The sequence below is a fragment of the Urocampus carinirostris genome, chromosome 11 (genome assembly GCF_059441175.1).
Source record: "Urocampus carinirostris isolate Australia breed hairy pipefish chromosome 11, RoL_Ucar_1.0, whole genome shotgun sequence".
In the NCBI taxonomy this organism is placed as follows: Eukaryota; Metazoa; Chordata; class Actinopteri; order Syngnathiformes; family Syngnathidae; genus Urocampus; species Urocampus carinirostris.
Window position 1 is genome coordinate 13,430,520 of NC_142359.1, and position 21,764 is coordinate 13,452,283.

A 21,764-nucleotide genomic window follows, 5' to 3' on the forward strand; every position below is an offset into this window, starting at 1 on the left:
TGACACAAGCCAGAAGATGGCGTTTGCGAGGACCTTTAATGTTGTTACAGCTACTATAAATTAACAACAATAGAAAAACGATTAAATGTTTTAATTTCTTAACCACACTATTTTTTATGCTACATTCGAAGTGTTTTTTGATACCAACTGCTACTTTTTTTTACTCTATGAATATCCAGTTACCCTCTCTTGGCTCAGATTTTGTTTTACAGCAAAAAGGAAGAGAAATTAGACTAACCACGGTCTTAAAAAAGTGTAAGATGGACCACTTCCAAGTCATGGTACCACTGTTTCTGTTTTCAGAAGTTTAAAGGTTACTTTAGAAGAGTGACAGGAATTGTTATTGATGATATAACACCGGTGGCATGTATGCGCCGTTGCTGTGATGTGTGACTCTTTTTGAAAACTCAGTTAAATCATTCGGCAACTCTGAAGCTGCGACTGATGGTTTTTGACGTGTGGCCCCACAGGTGCCACAGCTTCTGCACGCAAGGAAGTCATCCGCAACAAGATCCGCGCCATTGGGAAGATGGCCCGGGTATTCTCTGTGCTCAGGTGAGACATTCAACAATCTGAACAACATTTTCTGATAATCGGGCCAAAATGTTTGGGAGGAAGTGCAGTCCTGATTTTTTTCATGAAAAGTGACTAGTTGTTTGTGTCTGTGCTTCAGAGAGGAGAGTGAGAGCGTGCTGACACTGAAGGGGCTGACCCCAACGGGCATGCTGCCCAGTGGCGTCCTATCTGGTGGAAAGGAAAAGCTGCAGAACGGTAAGCTTGTACTCGTGTCGCCGGAAAACATCCTCGCACACTAAAAGGTCCCGGAAAGCCATGCCCTATAGCAGTGGTCCCCAACCTTTTCTGTACCACGGACCGGTTCAATGTCTGACAATATTATTGCGACCTAGCCCAATAATAGCATTAGTAATTATAACTAAAACAATAATAATAATAATAAGCCTTAATCGACTTTCTAATCAGTAGATCACGAGGGGTGTAGATGACATAGGTAAAGGCATTAGGTTTGATCTCATCATCACACTATTTTTGCCGAGGGTACCACGTTGTTGAATATGTAGGGTCATGATTAAAATATTTTATTGAGAACGTAAACTGTAGCTTGTGGACTATAAACGAGGCGTGGAACCAGAGAAGTGTTGATTGTAGAGTTATTTTTGTCATCTTCTGTGGATGTATGAGCAAAATACTGTTCACAATTGCTTGAAATGTCATCTCATTGGTTAAGTTTGAGTTATTTACATTAATTTGTTGTCTTTTTGTGAACTTCTGTTCTCTCTCCAACTCTTTTTGGGTCGTCGGGTTGGACATGATGTGGGCATTTAGAAAGACCATCTGCATCCTGATTCGGTTTTCCTGCTCTTTAGTGAAGTTTGAAATGTAGAGAGAGCAGCTAGCCATCTGTAACTTCTAGTATTCAATCTTTTTTGGTATTATGTTTATAGTTGACGTTATCAATAAATGAGTTTAATCATAACCCTGTGTATTCAACAATGTGGTACCATGACTAAAAATAGTGTGATGAAGAGTTAAAATCAAATGCTTTTTTCTATGTTGTCTACATTCCGAGTGGTCTAGTGGTTAAGATTTAGTGCTCACATCGCTGTTACCCACGGTCAAGTCCCATTCCATCCAATGTTGTTCAAATCTGGTAAGCGATATTCATTGTCTGATACAACAATTGCTCAAATACGGTAATATACCACTGTGCGTTATGTACGGTATAAGCAGAAAATAAGGCTAATTTTACTTATTTCTGTGCTGCCCGGTTCCGGTCCGCGGCCCGGCGGTTGCTGACCACTGCCCTACAGCTAGAATAACTACCCCCTTGTTTAAGATTTCAAAGGAACAAAGTAGTGTACCTCAAACACCAGTTCCCCTTGTCAGTACTACCGGCTGGCTTTCAAATGTCATCTATCTCTTCTTTCTTTTTTTCTCTTTCCCTAGAAACTGCAGGTATATTTGGTTGTGCAAGTATTCCCTCACCCCGCCCCAAACCTCCCTTCCCTTCTCATCTTGTGAGACCAGTTTAATCGTACCTGCTCATCCTGTCATGTTGAATTCCAAACAGCTTCATCAATTTGTTATAAGAAAGAATCCTACCACATTTTTCTTTGAGGAAAAACAAAAAACAGAACAACAACTAGTAGTTTGGATCTCAGCAGTAAACGAACATAGATGTCTGTTGTGAGTGGATGGTTGAGAGTTAACTAGTAGTTGTGAATGAAAAGGAGACGTGACGGCCTTTTTATCCACAAATCCAAACAGGAATCCGTTCCACTTGACTCTGCGCTTACAGGATCTCCAGGACTTCGTTGGGAATGTGATTGTTCAAAAAACTGTTATAAAAAGGCCTTCAAAATAATGAGTGAAACGGGTGTTCTCAAACCAGATAATAATCCAAATCCAAATCGAAATTAAAGTAGTGTGTACTTATAATGGATGGATTTATATAGCGCTTTTCAAGTCAATAAAGACCTCCCAAAGCACTTTACAATGTGCTTGACACACTAACTAACCGATAGCAACGTCAGCCATGCAAGGCAACTACCTGCTATCAGGGGCATGAGGGATTCAGTGTCTTGCCCAAGCACACTTTGACATATAACACGGAGGAGCCGGGAATCGAACCCAAGAGGAGCGCTCTACCTCCTGAGCTAATGTCGCCCAAAAAACACATACGCCCATAAAACATCATCCTTTTAGGAAGGCTGCAAATAGGTATTTTACTTGGACCCAAGGTTACATTATTAAAAATAGTGTTGACGTGTGTTTAAAAAGGAAAATTCTGAATATGAATCAAATATATTCTGCGATGACATTCTCTAATTTACTTCCATTTCCAGATATTTACTCTTGAATGTTACTATTCTAGCTAGTTCTAATATTATATGACATGTAATTAATACCTTTTTTTCCAATTTAAGTTGCCCATCTTTTGGTCATTGCTATCTCTTTAGCAAAACAATAAATGTTGCAGTGTTGCCTCCTGGCATTTGTGTTAATATCAAAACATTACAATGTAAACAAAACAAAACATTAAAAATATTCGTTTAAGGGCCAAAACTTTGAACCCCAGACTCCTTGTTAAAATATGATTACATACCTAAACATTCTTAAATCGTCTTCATTGTTATTGATGTCAACGTGGTAAACATTGTTTGCAAACGATTAGAAATGGCACTATGTAATCAAGACTTTAAAGATTCATAAGGGATAAAAAACTGTCAGGATAAATAGGCAAACATATTTACAATGTAGTGTTTAGAGCAGGATTTGGGAACCTATGGATTTTTTCATGAGTAAATATGGCTGGGAGATAAAAAAGAAATAACCTGTGTGAATTCTTAATATTTTGTATAGTTCAAAGACAATTGATGAACTTGTGAAGCTGAGATACTACCGATTGTATTTTCGGTTCAGTCCACACAATTTTAAATAAAATTAACAATCTAGGTGCCGCACCAACAGACCCCATTTTGGCTGTAAATCGCCAAAAAATCCTTTACTACGGAAGTTCATAAAAAAAAATTATATGTTCATTGTTGAGATACTTTATGATGAAAAGCAACATAACATTTTTCAAACACCCAGAAGCTTTTGCAAAAGCACCCAGAGAAATTTGACTCGATGAGAGGAAGGAATGGGCGGAACTATACTGAGGGCATGCGCACTCCTTTTCCTCCCCGCCCAGCACCGAAGGTACATACGTTGATATCCTCATTTGCAGTATTTTGTGACATTTTTACAAAATAACTTTGCTCGCACCCTGATTCGAAACCATTATTTTGAACAAAAATGACGGTCAAAACGAGCCTCTGGGAAGCGAACTGTTAATTCGAGTAAACTTAAGCCTTCCCATGTCAATCAGATGAAGTAGTTGACATAACGTTTTAAGTATTCGGAATTAAATGTAAGTTTGAGAACACCTGGTACAGAAGAAGCAGATTCTTCTAACTCTGATATTCTGATTCCGGTTTCAAACATGACAAGTCCTACTCAAGGCAGAGTGAGTTTTTCGGATTCCCGTGGTACGTCGGTACGATCCAAATGCCGGCGCGCCGCTCTTTGTCATCAACGTCATCATCATTGTCCTCCTTCTCTAGTTTGTATTTGTGCTCTCGTGCCGACTTGTAGATGGGCTTGTTTAAATGCGGGAGTCGAGCTGGTAAGTGATGGACAGGCGGGCAGTAGAGGCCCTCACGCTTCTGATGCAGCTTCATCAAAACGTGCAGAGTCGCCCCACTTTCCGCTTTTTTGCTTCTCGTGTGAAAATTTCCATTCATATCCATCTGTGCTTTGTGAGGGAAAACTTGGATAGTCCGGGCTAGCAGACCAAAAATGTCACCTTCCCTTTTTTGTGCAAGTTCTCCGAAAGCCAAGGTCAATCTAATGGATCTAAATTTGGTGCCAGAGCAACTTGGAAATGTCCCACCCTCCATAATAAAAATGAAAAGTCTGGTTACGTTTATTTTTATAAACCTTAATCTCAAAAAATCTTAAAGGGCTGCACAGACCACTGTTAAAAAATCCCCTAAACTCAAACCTTCAAGAGGGCAAAGAAAAACTCAAAAAGGAAAATGAAGAAACATTGAGAAGGGGTCGGACATGAGGTAAATCCCCCTTCCAAGATGACCAGGCTGCAAAGGATGTCGCAAGGGCATCATTAAACAATAAAAAGATAATACACAGACATCATCAACAATAAATACAGCATATGTAAATCCAGAATATTCAGTTGACGGCTTCTGTCCCAAAATCTTGACTGATGCAGCAGGTTCTAGATCAAGGGAGTCAAACTAATTTTTTGGGGGGGGCATTGTTGAAAAGACTGGAATATTAGATTAAAGGAAAAGATATAGAAAGGGTAAAACTGTGAAAGAGAGAGAGCAGAAGAGAGTCCAGAAGAGCGAGAGAAAGAAAAAAAGAGAGCAATAAAGTGAGATGGCCAAAGAGAAAAACAAAGACAAAAGAAACATATGGAGGGAAGGGAAAACGAAAGTAAGACAGACAGAAAGAAAAAGAAAGCAAGTGAGACAGAGTGAGGAATGGAGAGGGAAGGAAAGAAATACAGCTCCGGTGGGTTGTGAATGGCGCCTGGCCTTGGCGATATCTAGTGGACATATATAAAACTGCAGCTCGTTTTTCTCCTACGTTTCTCCCAGTGTTGTCCCGTGGGCCTGATCCAACCTTTGGGGGGCCTGATCCGATATGTACTTTTGTAAAATAGCATTGCTACTAAGGATTGGTGCCACCAGGTCGTACTTACCCAAGACACACCATAAGAATGGTGCCCCTAAAACCTTACTGGTTAAGGGAGACACACACACCGACCCACCCACTGCAGTTGCATTAAAACCTCTTGTGACCCCTTGTGGCGATTTTTTTTATTTCAAGTTGTCGTTTCCACCAGTACAAAAGACACCTCTTTAAAATACAAATGTTTATATTTAGCTAATAGTACAATTTTGGGGACAATTATAGTTCAGTTGAAACTTTAGTAGGCACTCAAAATAAGGAGCGAAGACAACAATGGGGAGCAGGAGATAAGCGAATTCCATCCACTCCTAAAGCCCTCCTCTGACTCCCCTCTTTTTAAATAAATCTTCAAGGTTATAAAAACAGATGTGGATATCAAAGAACAACAACATGATTGGCGATAGAAACAATAATGTAATAGTCAAAACAACAAATAAAAGTGGACAATAATAGTAAATAGAAGGAACTGGCATCCTGTGAAAACTACTTTGCATTTGTCTACAATTAAAAAAAGAACAAAAGTATCAAGTACAAATGTATTTATTTAATATTTTTTCAAATAAATGATTTGTTCCACAGATACCTTATGTTTTTGCCCACTAAATTATTTTTGCCTTCTAGTAAAAACGTTGTTCTTGCATGTACAAGTTACTTTTGCACCATATTTACCTCTGCGTGTGTGTGACCCAAAAAAATTGATCTCACACACAAGATTGTGTGCATATGTGTCAGATTTTTGTTTTTCTGGCGATTTTTTTTTTTTTTTTCTGTGACTGATTTTTGTCCGTTTTATGCAAAAAAAAAATCTGTGTAAGAGAGGTGAGTAAGAAGGATGGTATTTGTTTAATCCTGGCAAGTTTTTTTTGTGTGTTAAGATGAGAACCTACGGATTTGTGTGCATATTAAAACATATTTGAAAGTATTAGCGGTTCTGAGGTTTGTGGCAGTGTTTGTGTTGTTCGTTGTCGTGTGAGAGTTTTAGAAGGGATTTTGTTCATGTGTCAGAGACTATGATCAAGTCGTTTTGTGTTTGTGTGAAAGTATACATTGCCTTGCAAAAGTATTGCCCCCTTGAGATTTTTTGGACATAGTCATATTTCACACCTCAAGCTTATTGATAAAAAACTCAATTTTTCTTCTAAGAATTAACAACATGAAAAACACAATCTTGAAAAGAAACCAAATGTATTCAACTTTTTGTATTGTACCAGCATATGACAAATTGAAAAGGAGGTCTTGCAAAAATATTGGCCCTCTTTTAGTTAATACTTTGTACAACATTTTGCTGCGATCCCAAGTCTTTTTGGTTATGTCTTAGAGGTTTTGCCCATCTTAAAACAAAAATATTTGCCCATTATCCTTTACAAAACAGCTCAAGTTCGTTAAGGTTTGAAGGTGATCCTCTAAGCACAGCATTTATCAGATATTTCAAAAAATGCTGTATAGGACTGAGGTCTAGACTTTGGCTTGGCCATTGTAACACCCTTGTATTGTTCATTGTGTATGCTGCTTCTTGTTTAGGGTTGTTGTCCTCTCGGAAGGTGAACCTATGCCCCATTATCAGGTCTCTTGCAGTCTCCAACGGAGTTTCTGCCAGCTTTCCATCAACTCTGACGATATACCCAGACCCTGCTGAAGAAAAGCAATACCAGGACATGATGCTGCCAGCACCATGTTTTACAGTGGTGATGGTGTTTTCAGGTTGATGTGCAGTGTTACTCCCCTGCCAATTGTAATTTGCATTCAGCCCAAAAAGTTAAAATTTGGTCTCATCTGGCCAAAACACCTTGTTCCACATGTTACATGTGTCAATTATGTGTCTCCCATGTGGCTACCTGCAAACGCCAAAAGGCCCTTTTCATGGTATTCTTTTAGAAAGTGTGTTCTTGGTGCCACTCTACCATAAAGAGCAGATTTATGCAGAATACAACTCATAGTTGTCTTATGCCATATTGTCCAACCTCAGCTGTGTATGCCTGCACGTAATCCAAAATAATCTTGCCCTCTTGGTTGGTTCTCTGATTAGTTATCTCCTCGTTCAGGCCAAATGTTCAGAAGGACTTGGTAGATTTGCAGCGGTTTCATGCTCTCTCCATTTTAATATTATTGCTCGCACAATGCTGTAGGAAATTTGTGAATATTGCGAAATCGTCTCCTTTCCAATTGCTGCTTAGAACATATCCACGACTCTATCTCAGACCTGCCTGGTGTGTTCTTTAGTCTTCATAATGCTGTCTGTTCTCCTTCCACAGATCTTTGAGCCCATCACAGAGCAGGTGCATTTAAACTGAGACTTAATGACACATAAATGTTAGGTTGACATTAGATCATTAAGACATTATCAGAGAACTTTGGGAGTCAGTTGGCTGAGCTGAAAGAACATTGTGTTATGTGCAATATTTTTGCAACACCTACTTTTCAAAATGTTGAAATAATTAAGCCCCACTTCACGATCGTATCTCACCTCATCCTTAGAAAGTATTTTCAGTGTTTTAGCTTTACGATTGAAGCTTGAAATGTGGCAATGTGACAAAAGGTTCTTGGAGGGCCAATACTTTCGCAAGGCACTGTATATTTTTTGTTCGTACGTCCCATCGTCTTTGTCCCTCTCTCTTACCATCCCCCCTCTCTCCCACTCCTTCACTCTCTCACTCTCACTCTTTGATAACGTGATGCGAAATACGCCAATAACTCGCATCGTCGCATCGGCTGTTCTCATTGACAAAAATGACCTCGTCTTTGCTCACCTTTCTCATTGGTTTTGCAACCCCCTCTTCTTCCCTTCAGCTACTATTGAAGCTATTGAGGCAGATGAAGGTAAATAACCAGCTCTTGTTTAGCACTGCACAGAGGGCTGTGCAGGATTGTCATCCATCTCGCTTCATCTTGAGTAACGTGTGTGGGGTGTCTGGGCCAGACACACATTTGAGTCGTACAGGCATAGGAATCCCCATGGCCTAGCGGGTTTCAAAAGGGAACCGCTTACGAAAGCAAAACTAGAGGGATACATCTTTTAAAATATTTCCTACATTTCATACCGTATTTTCCAGACTATAAGGCGCACCCAAAAATCCCAAACGGGCAAAAAATGTGAACATCTGCCTTGTAATCTGGTGTGCCTGATCTGCAGACAAAATTGGAAATGTGTTACCATATTTGTGCAATTATTAATCAGTCCGAAAAATTTTATCGCTGACCACAATTGTATAATAGTGGTGGCAATGGGGTTCGAACCAAGCATTAGTATTAGCACCTAATCCTAACCACCAGGCCGCTAAGGTCATGGTCTGTTGTTCACAAATGCATGACATTGAATGCAACAGGATTCAAACCCCAATCACGGCAGGGAGAAAGACCGATAATATCCACTAGACCTCTAAAGATACAGACGACACATGAAAAGGCATTAGGTCTTATCTCATTATAATCCTATTATTAGTCATGGTACTAGATATGATAGAGAAATGAGAAAACAAAAAAGTAGAAAAATTGGTATAAAAATTTGTTTCAGTTTTTTCAGCTTAAACTAAGCATTGTGATGAACATTGTTACGTTACGTGCACCCGTGCGTTAATTAAATAAGCCACCAAATTACTTTTCCCAATACTATTCTCTTTATTCAATTCAAAACGACCAAGTTACTTCCCACAATGCCTTTCTATTCATTCAGTTAAAAACCTAGTAAAGACGTGGAAATACAGTATTTCAGTAGTCTTCTACCGGTTCTGCAGCCCAGAATCTGGTTGACAATCTATATATAATAACATACGCAACTTGGTAAAACGTAATACCTTTTTATGTGGCATCTGTAAGCCAGTGGTCTAGTGAATAGGATCTGGCTGGCTCCCCTCCGCAGTGCTTCCCGTTGCATCCAATGTGATGCAATTGTGATCAGTGATATATCCTCACTACTCAATCAATGCACAAATACGGTACTTTTTTATTTTTTGTGCATCCCTAGCCCTTACTGTTGTTTTAATTTGTTGCGCCTTATACTCCGGTGCGCCTTTTATATGAAAGGTTACATTCCAAAAGACTACTTTTGGGAGGGTACGCCTTATAATCCACTGCACCTCATAGTGCGGAAAATACGGTATTTATTTCTTAAGATACACCATGCATTGAATTTTTATAGTCAGTGGTTCTAAATGAATAAATTGTAGACATGAATTAAAAAAAACATCAATCACCAGAACCTTTGTAAGATATGCAAGTTCCCTTTTGAAACCACCCAAGCAATTGTGCCATGTTATTGCTTTAACGTTCCAAGCGGTCCCCTTCCGAAACGCCGTTTGAGCATTTCTTGCACATCATTGACATCCAGAGTAAGGTCTCCCTCGTGGAAGGTATCGTGGAAATGCTCAAACGGCTTTTTATGTTTCCTCCCTGCTTGGCCACTTGGGCAAGAACGTCAACTGTGAGCTAAATAGTAGTTGAACAAGCTGCTATTTGCGCGCTTACTTCGTCGCTGGCCCAGTGGAGTCCCTTCTCCGCTTCCTCTTCTGTGGTTCCTCTGTGGCCCTGCTGTGTCCTGTGCTAATAACCTGCGTCTGACCTGTGCTATGCAGCAGCACAACTCCCCAACATGCACACAAACATACAGAGCGAAAGCCATCTGAGCATTTACAGTAATCCCTCGTTTTTCACGGGTTCCATAAAAGGTTCCGCGATAGTCAAACCTTTTATTTATTTCTTTATTAAATACTCAATTTGACATTGAAACATTGAAACCAATCTAATTTACAGGCTTTATATTTTTGTTTAGTGTGTGTGAAGCGGCTGGGATGAGGATCAGCACCTCCAAGTCCGAGGCCATGGTTCTCAGTCGGAAAAGGGTGGTATGCTCCCTCCAGGTCGGGGAGGAGGTCTTGCCCCAAGTGGAGGAGTTCAAGTATCTTGGGGTCTTGTTCACAAGTGAGGGTAGGATGGAACGGGAGATCGACAGACTGGTCGGTGCAGCGTCTGCCGTCATTCGGACCCTGTACCGGTCCGTCGTGGTGAAGAGGGAGCTGAGCCGAAAGGCAAAGCTCTCGATCTACCGGTCGATCTACGTTCCTACCCTCACCTATGGTCATGAACTTTGGGTCATGACCGAAAGAACACGATCCCGGATACAAGTGGCCGAAATGAGTTTCCTCCGCAGGGTGGCTGGGTTCTCCGTTAGAGATAAGGTGAGAAGCTCAGTTATCCGGGAGGGACTCGGTGTAGAGCCACTGCTCCTCCGCGTTGAGAGGAGCCAGTTGAGGTGGCTCGGGCATCTAATAAGGATGCCTCCTGGACGCCTCCCTCGGGAGGTGTTCCGGGCATGTCCCACCGGCAGGAGGCCCCGGGGGAGACCCAGGACACGTTGGAGAGACTCTCGGCTGGCTTGGGAACGCCCCGGGGTCCCGTCGGATGCGCTGGAGGAGGTGGCTGGGGATAGGGACGTCTGGGATTCCCTTTTAACGCTGCTGCCCCCGTGACCCGACCTCGGATAAGTGGAAGACAATGGATGGATGGATGGATGGATGGATGGATGGATGGATATTTTTGTTTAACAAAGGTTTGTCATTTATAGGTGTGTATTTTTCATTTTTACAAATACTTTCTTGTACTGTTAAATTGGAATTGACAAATGATCTTGCTGCAAGTTTTGCAACAAAGTGCGGAAATGATTTCAAGGCCACCACGTTTTTACTCCGGATGATAGTTTGTCGTTATTGTGTGGACATAATGGAAAACCGCTTTTAATTTCCTTTGCAGGGGTCGGCAACCCAAAATCTTGAGTCTTTTTTAACAATGTTTAATAATGGAGAATATATATGGTTTCTGTCACTCGTCAAATCATGCTCAAACGGCTTTCTGTATTTCTACACTTAAAGGACGTCCATATTTACTAAATATTTCAACTTATTTCAATATTCGTCACCAAAGATTTCATGCAGATGTCCCTGCCCCAACGTCCCAATTTGCTGCATGCTCCAAGCAGACGAGCCAAGTGGTTAGCACTTTGTAGTGTCTTTGTACGTGAGCTCAAGTCTCCAACGTGGTTTTAGTTTGTGGACGTGAATGTCTTAGTGGGCTCCGTGACTCTTTTCTTTAGTTCGGTCTTTGTTTCCAGAGACACCCCACGCCCCCACCTTTCCCTTATTTTTGTCTTTGCAGTGTGATGTCACAGGGTTCCGTCTGTCTCTTCGGGGTTCCTCTGGTACCTTTTGGGGAACCGAGTACGCCAAAATACTCTGTATGGTTTCAAAATGCTCATAGAGGCACCCCGACGCTCATAGAGGGATTTGCAAATCATCTTGTGTGTCCTCTTATACTTTTTACATAGAGTTGTATACATGTTAAACCATCAATGCTAATTTGGTCAAATTCAAAGTATTACTTGACAACTGTGACTGTGATTTTTATGCTCAAGTGGTGACTTGAAAATGATCTGAGATTCTCCTGTATGAAAGGAAACGTTTTAACTGCAGGGAGGCAGAGATCAATTTAACTGTTTAGAATTTAGGGTCGGAAAACCTACCAAGTACATATGCCTCGTTGATAAAATATTACTTCCTCCGGAACGTTCCAAATCTGATAAGCTGAATGATGGATTTTGTGCGTGCAGAGACAAAGCTGATCTAATACTGAAAATAAAGGAACCGTTGTACCTACAGTTTACAGTCAAGATGTCACATCAACAGACCCCATTTTGGCTGTACAACGCTAAATAACCTTTTATAAGGAAGCTCATTAATGTATGCTCTCTGTTGAAACACTTTATGGTTAAAAAAAACACACAACAAACTAATTACCCTTAAACGCAAGCCAAGCCTGACGAACAATTTGATTGGTTGATCAGTAGGGGTGGTCGTAGCGATGCAACACAGCACGCTCCCCTCTCTCTCACATGTGCACACTGCACTGAAGGGAAATACATCCATGAACTTTTTGTTTGCAAATTTTTTTAACGTTTAAAATAGAACTCTGCTTGCACTTTGTTTTGAAACCATTATTTACAAACAAAAGTCTTAATAAACCTCAAGGATCTTAAGTAACTGTGGAAGGGAGGTGAGTTTAGAGTGGTATACAGTATTTGTGAATATCGGACACAGGCTCTGGCTTTATTATTATATCATAAATTTTATCAGATCATCTAACCTCACACAGAGAAACAAAATGCGCTGAGAAATGAGCTTTCGTCTGGAGAGCGGGTTTGGCGGTTTTGACGATTTTTGTCTTAAAATATACGATATGGCCATGTCCTAAAACAAAATATTTTATGGCTTTTTGTGTCAAAAAGGTTCCAGAGCCCTGCTTTAGAAGAATTGACTTTTCTTTCTCTACAGTTTGCCATCATCGAGTGCTGTCAGTAAAAAAAAGAACAAGAACATTTAATACATCCTGGCGCAAACACTAAAGCACAGGTGTCAAAACGGGCGGCCCACGGGCCAGATCAGGCCCGCTAAGGGATTGAATCCGGCCCGCGAGACAACACTCAGAGAAGTGCAAGAGAAAAACAAACTACAGGTTGAAATATGTCAACTTGATGTTGCCAAAGCCAGGTGCCTCTCACAAAGACACTGTACTTGTATTTCTTTCTTTCTCTTTTCCTTTCTCTTTCTCTTTCTCTCTTTCTCTCTCTCTCTTTTCCACCCCTTTTCTCTTTCTCTCTCTTTCTCTTTTCCACCCCTTTTCTCTCTCTCTCTTTGTCTCTTCATACCCTTCGCGCTTTCTTTTCTCTTTTCTCTTCTTCTGTCTTTCTACTTCTCTTTGGATTTCTTTCTTCCTTTCCCTTTCTTTTCCCCCTCTCTCACGACTTTTTATCTTTTGTTTCTCACGCTCTCTCCCTCTCTCTCTTTTTCTTTGTCCCACCCTCTTTTTCCCTCCCTCTTTCTCTTATTTCTTTATCTCTCTTTTCTCTTTCTCTTTAATCTACTAGTCCGGCCCCCGACAGAATGTTTGTTCTATCGCATGGCCCCCCCGAGTTAAAATGAGTTTGACACCCCTGCACTAAAGAAACACAATGGGGAAACTGACTTTTTTTTTTTTCTATGCCCCATTCAACTTTTAATATTTGGTTTAGGATTTATCCAATTTTCCCGTTCTTTTTACAGGCAGCACTCGGTGACCTCAAACAACAGGGCTATTGCTTGATTCACACTGGATTTCTTCCTTGAATGCTACTGGTGAAATTGGACAATTGGCTTGGAAAGTCCTTAAAAAAGTGCTTGAATTTGGCCATAAAAAAAGATTCACAAGAAAATTCGCAACAAAACACACGACAAAATATATTCAGGCAGGATTGTCGTCTATAGTGATCAAATATCTTCGCGCCGCTGTCCCCAAATGGCAGAAATGTGCTAGCCACCATTCACTTGTTGCCACCAGAAATTGATATTCTATTTTTCAAAGTAAAAACACAAACAGGTCCCATCAGTTATGGGTTTATCACAACTCTGAGGAAGTGCTTTTGCTCCCCCCCTGCACAAGACACAATTGACGCCCTGTTTTGTTTTTTCTTTTCCTTTTATTTTTCCTCGGCAGCCATTAAGGGCTTCTCGCCCCAACACAAGATCACCAGCTTCGAGGAGGCAAAGGGCCTGGACCGCATCAACGAAAGGATGCCGCCTCGACGGGATGCCATGCCCTCCGACGCGAGCCTCAACTCCCTCAACAAGGCCCTGTCCTCCGAGACCAACGGCACCGACGGCAAAGGGAGCACCAGCAGCGGCATACAGTAGAGGGCACCATGATGGGGGGAGGGGGGTTGGGGTGGTCCAAGTTTTTTCAGTGCCTTGCAAAAGTATTGGCTTCCCAAGAACCTTATGACTTATTTCCATATTTCTGGCTTCAAACTCATCGATAAAAAATGTGTATGTATGTGTGTGTATATATATATATATATATATATATATATATATATATATATATATATATACATACACATTATCTAAGAATTAACATGTGAGGCACAATCGTGAAACAAAACCAAATTTATTCAACATTTTATATTGTACTTGCAAATGAAACAATGAAGTGTAGGCCTTGAAGAAACATTGGCCCCCTTTTAAGTTAATACTTTTACTAGAGGTCAATTTCGACCTAAAAGTCCAGCCCGAGCCCGGACCATTAATTTGATTTGCCTGAAGCAAACCTGATTTTACACATTTTATCTGTAAAGACACGAGAGGAGGTGTGATTTTGGCAGACGGGTGGGTAACAAAAATGAGGTCAATGAGAGAGAGGCCCAGCCCAAACCCGAACACAATGATTCACATTTTACGCCCCACCGGTATGAAGGATGGTTTTTGGGTCAGAATGACCCATGAGGCAAATAAGGTTAGCGTTTTTACACAACAACGGATGTTAGTGATTTAGTTCTGTCTTGGGTCAATCAGTAGGAGAAGGTTTTTTTTTGGGGTTTTTTTGGTGTGGTTTTTTTTTTGGGGCGTCACGGTTTTGCATTTTTTGCACTGTTTAGTATCGTTTTGCCCACAGACCTGCTCTAAAAATAGCTCACCAGTGCGGGGTCAGTGTGATTTTTTTCCCTAGTCAAAATGATTTTTTTTGTGGTTCACTGAGTCTATTTAACCCCACTTCTAATCACCAGGGCTCGTATGGGTGCTTGAAATCTTTGAAAATGATTGAATTTTAATTTTGTGTTTTCAAGGTCAGAAAAATGCTCGAATTTTCGGTAAAGTGGCCGAAAAAATGCCTTCCGACCATTTTCTCATCCGCATTTAGCCTTCTTATTCCCCTTTCGTTTCAAATGAAACGAAAGGCCTCTTCTTTACACTTTACAGCTACTATATTGAATGGATGCACAAGATATTAAACAATAAAAATGTCAAATTTCTTAGCGTGCTAGAGATACAGTGCAGTGTGTATATGAACTAGGGAGTAGAAGCCAGATTTCTTCTTCGGGGTGGATGGTGGGTGACATCTCACAGCGCCACGAGGCAGAAAGAAACACTACAGTACTGTCCTCTACTCGGAAAAATGTGCACACAATACAAAATCTAACTTACAGCAATGTCCAGATATTTTTCGACAAAGTGTTTGTATCTACCGTTAATCGTAAGTCGAATGGTCGTAAGTCGGGGAACGTCTGTATTTTAGTCATTAAGGCCACAAGCAAAACGTCCTTTTAATCGGCGCTGGATTTTTTTCCTTTGAAGGTATTGGAAAAAATGAAAAGTTGACCTTGAAAGTGCTTGAATCAGGCCATGGAAAAGGTGTACGAACCCTGTGTTAGTCATTTAGGTCGACATTGGCTCATTTAGAAGTTATCAGTGGGCTGGGGTGAGAGAACGGGGCCAATATTTTTGCAACACCCACTTTTCATTCTTGTAAATAAACGGTAATACAAAATGTTGAAATCATGTGGTTCCACTTCACAATTGTGTCTCTCATGTTGTGGATTCTTAGAACATGTTTTCAGTTGTTGAGCTTTTAAGTTTGAAGTTCGAAATATGGCAATATGACAATCCGGTCTCGGGGGGACAATACTTTCACTAGGCACTGTATGGATCACGTGAGGGGAAGGGGGGGGATATGTCATGTCACTTGCTCGTCTTCGGATATGCCTTGGAAATTATTCGTCCCATCCGCTAAGTTATTTCCAGCTTCGGATGAGAGAATTGCATAAAGACGACCGTTTTTGGGGAAAAAACCCTTGCTCATTTACCTTCTTACTCACTATTGTACGTTTACATCAACCGCACTAAAAAGTACGGAACACAAGACGGCGTTTTGAAAAATAAAAATAAAAAAAAAAAGAATTGTAAGGGTGTACAAACTAAGTAAAACTATTTATTGATCCTTTTTTTTGTTTTTTTGCTCCTCTTATAAAATAGCTCTGAAATGAATTAGGCAGTCTTAAAACGAATGTTGTGGAAATGCCAAATAACGGAACTTTTATGTACATATTACGCTTACCTCAGGTTCTTTTGGTGTGTGCTTCAACCTGACTTTTGTTTTTCTTTTGTATTACGGCTTAACAACTCCGTAAGGAATACACATTTTCTTGAGTTTCAGAACTGGAATTTGCATTTATCGATCATTTGCTTATGTGTTCATTCGCTTGTCCCTTTTTTTCTGTTTTGGAAGGGAAGGTTCGATTTATTAAAGGGACAGTGTGTATTATTGAGAGCCTCCTGGTGGTGAGGAAAAACAAAAACAATATTGATTGAAAAATGAGAAGCATAAATACATGAACCGTCTTTTGATTTATTGAGATGTCGGTTGAGAAATTAGTAGTTTTTTGACATGAGATGATCCTCACCTAGAGGGAGCTGACAGGATTGGTCGGCATCTTGCTGCCAATAGTACCCCGAAAAACACTTTTTTTACTCAGTTTCTTTCGTTTGCACATCATTTTAATTATTTATGTTCTCACTAAAAAGAGAAAAAATGGAACATAGTAATAAAAAGTTCCACTGTAAGATAATTTTTGTTTTTTTCCTTTTATTCTCTTAGCTTTTTTTCCCCATTCTCCCCGGCTTTTTCTTTACATTTTCTATCTTTCATTTTCCCTTTTCCTTTGTTTTTCTATATATGGTAAATGTCTGCATTTATATAGCGCTTTTCAAGTCAATGAAGACCTCCCAAAGCGCTTTACAATGTGCTTCACACTTACCCATTCACAAACACACTCACACACCGATAGTCAGCCATGCAAGGCGCCTATCTGCTTATTGGGGGCATTAGGGATTCAGTGTCTTGCCCAAGGACACTTCGACATATAACACAGAGGAGCCGGGAATCGAACCTGCCACCTATTGATCCCAAGACGAGTGCTCTACCTCCTAAACTAATGCCTTTTATCCTCTTTGCTTTTTTTCCCATTCTCTCCGGCTTTTTCTTTATATTTTCATTTGTTTATCTATCTTTCATTTGCCCTTTTTTTCCTTTTCCTTTCTATTTTTCTATGCCTTTTTTCATTTTCTTTTTTATGTTTTCATATTTTCATTCTTTTTTTCACCTTTTTTATCTCTTGTTTTATTTATATTTTTCTCTTTCTCCCTCCGTCTTTTTCTTGTTTATTTCTATTTTTTTCTTTCTCCAAGAAAGGCTAACATAAAGGGAGGGGAAATTATTTTGAGTCTCTGCAGTTTGAATTCTCCCTTGTGCTCGGTAGCGCTCGTTTTCGATAGCTCCAAAACCATAAAGAGACATCTCTTGGTCAAATATTACACACTGTACCTTTAAGGCTTGCTCGGAAGCGAGCGTTCCTTTTCTCTTTCGAAGTGTTACGAACAAAGTAAGAATAGAAAAAGCTATATTGTGTAAAAAGAAAAGTGTCTGCCTATGCATGTTTTTTAAAAGTCGAGAGAGAAAAAAAAGAAGGAAATCCAAACTATAAATCTTTGAACTATATCGCTCTTTTCGTGAACATATACTGGAAAACATTTACCTGCGTATTTTCGACAAAAAAACACCACAATGCGCTATGCCTTCTTTTATAAGATGAACTCAACTGGTGTTTTTAAGCGGCGCTTGTACGTGCACACAGTCCAATTAAGCATGTTTGAATTCTTCTTGTGAGGTGTGTGGTTACAATGTGGAGCTCAAAAATGCATGATTCGCCGTTGGTGTCATATAACTGGTTTTCAATTTGTTTCCAAAAAAATAATAATACATGCTTTGGTTCCGTTTTTGTAAATGTGCCACAGAAATTCTTCTATCCTGATGACGACGACTATTTGGAACACTGCTTTGTATATCGGTTAAAGGTTTGATACTGCTCAATACATGAATCAAAGAAACGTGATCTTTTTTAAGAAACTGCTTAAGTGCCCGAGTAATTCACTACACGACATGAAGCCTTGCTTTTTTTGTAATTTAACTTTGAAACTGTTGGCAGATGAGGCATGCACTTGCAACTATGAGAAACTAGTATTTTATATAACTGTCCAATAAAACTGTGCATGAATTTCAACTTCAACAATTCACTTGGACTTGTTTGCTGTTGACTCTGTTATTTTCGGGGTTTGTACGTGTGCTTGAAATCCTTTAAAATGCTTGAATTCTTTGTTGTGTTTTCAGGAGTTGAAAAGAGCTTCGGTTCAGGGTGAAGTGCTTGTAAATGCTTGAAACTGTTTCTGTGTTTCTCAACAATTCTACTTAAAAATGACGCCAACCTGCTCTCTGGTGGCTTCGCTTTGCCATTGTATTTTTTTCCCCTCCCGATTAACAGCAGCTGGCATTAGTTTTTATGACCTATTTTTTGTGGATTAACTAAGTCGGCTTCGAGCTACTCAAGTCTCAAGTCATGTTTATTTGTATAGCCCTTAATCACAAGGCGTCTCAAAGGCACAGACTAGCATTTTCAGAGCGAAGGCCCCGGCCTGGAACATAAAGGGAAATGAAATCTGAAAGATATAAATTCACATATTAAGCTAACAGGGAGCCAATGCATGTTAGCTAAAATTGGAGTAATGTGATCAAACTTTCTCATCTTAGTTAAACGCCTCGCTGCAGCATTTTGTACCAGCTGAAGAGCTGACCATAGACATCTGGCAGGATGCTATGAGATAATGTTGATACAAAAAAAAAATCACAATATGTTGACTAAGCGAGCCAAGGCCCGAAAAAACACCTTTGATTTCGAGAAAAACACCACGTGATCTGGTTGAACACTGTATAAAACCCAGCATCTTTTGGATGAATTTTGAACGTGGCTTGAACGAATGTTGCTGTATAAAGGACGTTCCCTTTCTGTCATATTTCTGTCTGCGTATATTTTGGGGCGACGCCCAACGACGTCCTCTCCAAAATAAGTGGCGCCCAACGTTGGAATCCAAAGTGTTTTTTCCGGCCCCGGCTCGCTTAGTCAACAACTTGTGATTTCTTGTATCAACATTATCTCATAACATCCTGCCAGACGTCTGTTGTCAGCGAGAAGCTGACTTACAGTTAATCCACAACACTATGAAACGTCATTGCCCCCTACGGGTCACGCCTAAGAGGACAAGAGCATGACACACCTTAACAAGACAATATGAAATTTGTATTAGGGCATGGATTACGTATCAATTACGGGCATTTATTATGGGCAATGCAAAAAATTAAGCTAGCGTTTCCCAGTGGTAAATTGTAACGGGAAGAACTTCCTGCGACTGAAAATGTAAGCTAGACATTACAGTCATTTTTACCCAACACCAAAGAGTGAAAAATCTCAGATATTTGCACACATCTTGTTTAGATCCGCATATATTCATGATTTACTCAAGACGTAAAATTTGCATGTCTTGAAAAATGTGCATGCAATATTAAAAATCCCATATGTAAATCACAGCTGTATTTGTTGATCTGCAAAATACATGATTCCCACCGGATTTCTTCTTTTAATGTTTAATTGAGAATTTGGCCCTGTAGTTTGTCCGATTCTGTTGTATGCTATCCATAGGGGATAACAATGGGTTGTTGGCTAACGAAACGGCTCTGTGAACAGGCTCTTTTGTGTAGTAAGATCGCTGCCAGAAAAAAACACAGAGACCATTCTTAACTGTAAAAATGATCCTTGTGTGTGAATTAAATAGATATGTGTTGAAAACTACGGATCCAATACTAAAATCTACGGTTGGAAAAAAAAACTCTCAAATCTTCAGGTTAAAGGTACAAAACAAAAAGCCACGGTGAGATTTACAAGAATGAAACACAGTGGTATGCAAACACACATCACGTCAAAGGTGCTTTAGGGAGATAACTGAAAAGAAAACTCAAAATAAGTCGCAAGATATGTTTTCACAGTTTTGAGAGCTCATTTAGGGTTGTGATGGCCCTGCAGGGAGAAGCTGTCTGTAAGCCTGCTTGTCCTTGTTTTGAGGGACCTGGAGCACCTATCAAAGGACAACAGATCAAAGAGTTGGTGGCCGGGATGGGAAGTGTGTTTTATAATGTTGATGGCTCCGCTAAGTCGATATCGCAAGCTAGACTGGGCAGAGAGCAGCCGTTAATTTTTTGTGTGGTGTTGATTTCTCTCTGTATGATTTTCCTTTCCGCTGCTGTTCACCCAGCGTACCACAGGGTGATGCTGTAAGCAAAAATGCTTTCCACTGTGGCTTTGTAGAAGGACACCAGCAACTTCTGTTTCCAGTTATTCCTCCTGAGGACCTTCAGGAAGTGAAGTCGCTGCTGGGCCTTCTCCGCGACAGAACTCCTGTTGGCAGACCAGGAGAAGTCGTCGAAGATGTGCCACCCAGAAGTTTGAAGGAGTGGACTATCTCCTCAGTCTCCATTGATGACAAGTGGGTCTGGGTTTGTGCTTGCCCTCCTGAAGTATGACTTCCTTGGATTTTGTGGTGGTGAGAGTTAATTCTTTGAACATGTCGTCAGCTTCTCCACCTCCTTCCTGTATGCTGTCTCATCCCCATCAGAGACGAGGCCCACCAAGGAGTGGTCGTCAGCGAATTTCACAATCATTGTCGTGGGGTGGGTTGGTGAAAAGTCTGAGGTATACAGGGTGAACATTTGAGGGATCAGCACCATCCTTGGGGTGGATCCAGTGCTCAGGGTCAGGGTGGAAGAGACATGGCGGCAGAGTTTCACAGCCTGTCGGGCAGTTGGAGAGAACGTGTATATAATCCAGCTGCAGGTGGAGCCCCAGGTAGGGATGTTTTTCCACCAGAATGGTGATAAATGCATTTTTAAATGAATTGATTTTGTCTTCGTATGTAATTGATATCATAATATCGTGCGTTGTGTTTAGCCGGGACAGATTAATGAGGGTGCTTTGTGTTCAGGTGGGTGTGACCGACTGTGTGTGCGGCTGAGATAGGCTGGTGTATGGCGTTAGCGGGCGGGCGGTGACTCCGTAAAAACTAACAAACATAGCGACCCTTAGCTTTTAGCGGCTCCTTACATTGAAAAGAAATTAATCTATTAACTAGGACTCCGAGGAAAGACAGAAGAACGCAACCAAATGCTGATGACCAGGTGGTGCTTCGTGGGTTATTACCAGGTCCCAGAAGTAACCTGGGCGGCGTCCGGAGAAGGCAAGGGTGGGGCTGCTGGTCCAGACTACTGCTAATGGCTAGGGTAACAACTCACAAAAGGCTCTGCTGCGGGCCTTGTATCTTGCTGACGCCAGGTCAATTAGCTATGAAATGGATGTCCTGGAGCCACAACGTGTGGGAAACAACTACATTCAGGACGGTCTTATTTTAATTATTGCGCAAATCTGTCTACGTTTGAGGACACCCAATCCTAGCACACAACTAGCTGGCTGCTCTTTAATTTGCTTTCTTCGACTGAAAGGAGAAAGTGTCCAATTTCGTTTTATTTTTGTATATGTTGGCCTAGTGAGGGAGGGGTGCCACCGGCTGGACTTGCCCAAGACACACCACCCTAGTTGTTAAGGGATCCAACCAACCATAATGACAATGAAACCATTCATTCAACTGCTATTATGAGTTTTATGTTAGTATTTATGTTATAGTCGGATACTCTCAGTCGGTAAGAACGTCATCTCAAGGTAAGTTTAATTTTTTGGGGGCTTTTATGAAGGTGCAACC

The 21,764-nt window shown here is 40.7% G+C and overlaps 1 protein-coding gene across 2 annotated transcripts in view; it reads left to right on the forward strand.

Moving 5' to 3' along the window:
• Positions 1-14,177, forward strand: part of LOC148356453 (protein phosphatase 3 catalytic subunit alpha) — a 78,989-nt gene extending 64,812 nt beyond the window's left edge. The window contains exons 11-14 of one of the 2 annotated variants that reach the window (XM_088348588.1): positions 471-555; positions 674-771; positions 8,065-8,094; positions 13,792-14,177. In XM_088348588.1, coding sequence (XP_088204714.1) covers positions 471-555; positions 674-771; positions 8,065-8,094; positions 13,792-13,988 — 410 coding nt within the window. In that variant the 3' untranslated portion in view covers positions 13,989-14,177. The remainder of the gene's footprint in view (positions 1-470; positions 556-673; positions 772-8,064; positions 8,095-13,791) is intronic. The other variant, XM_088348589.1, reaches the window with a different exon arrangement.
• Positions 14,178-21,764: the final 7,587 nt, after the last annotated feature.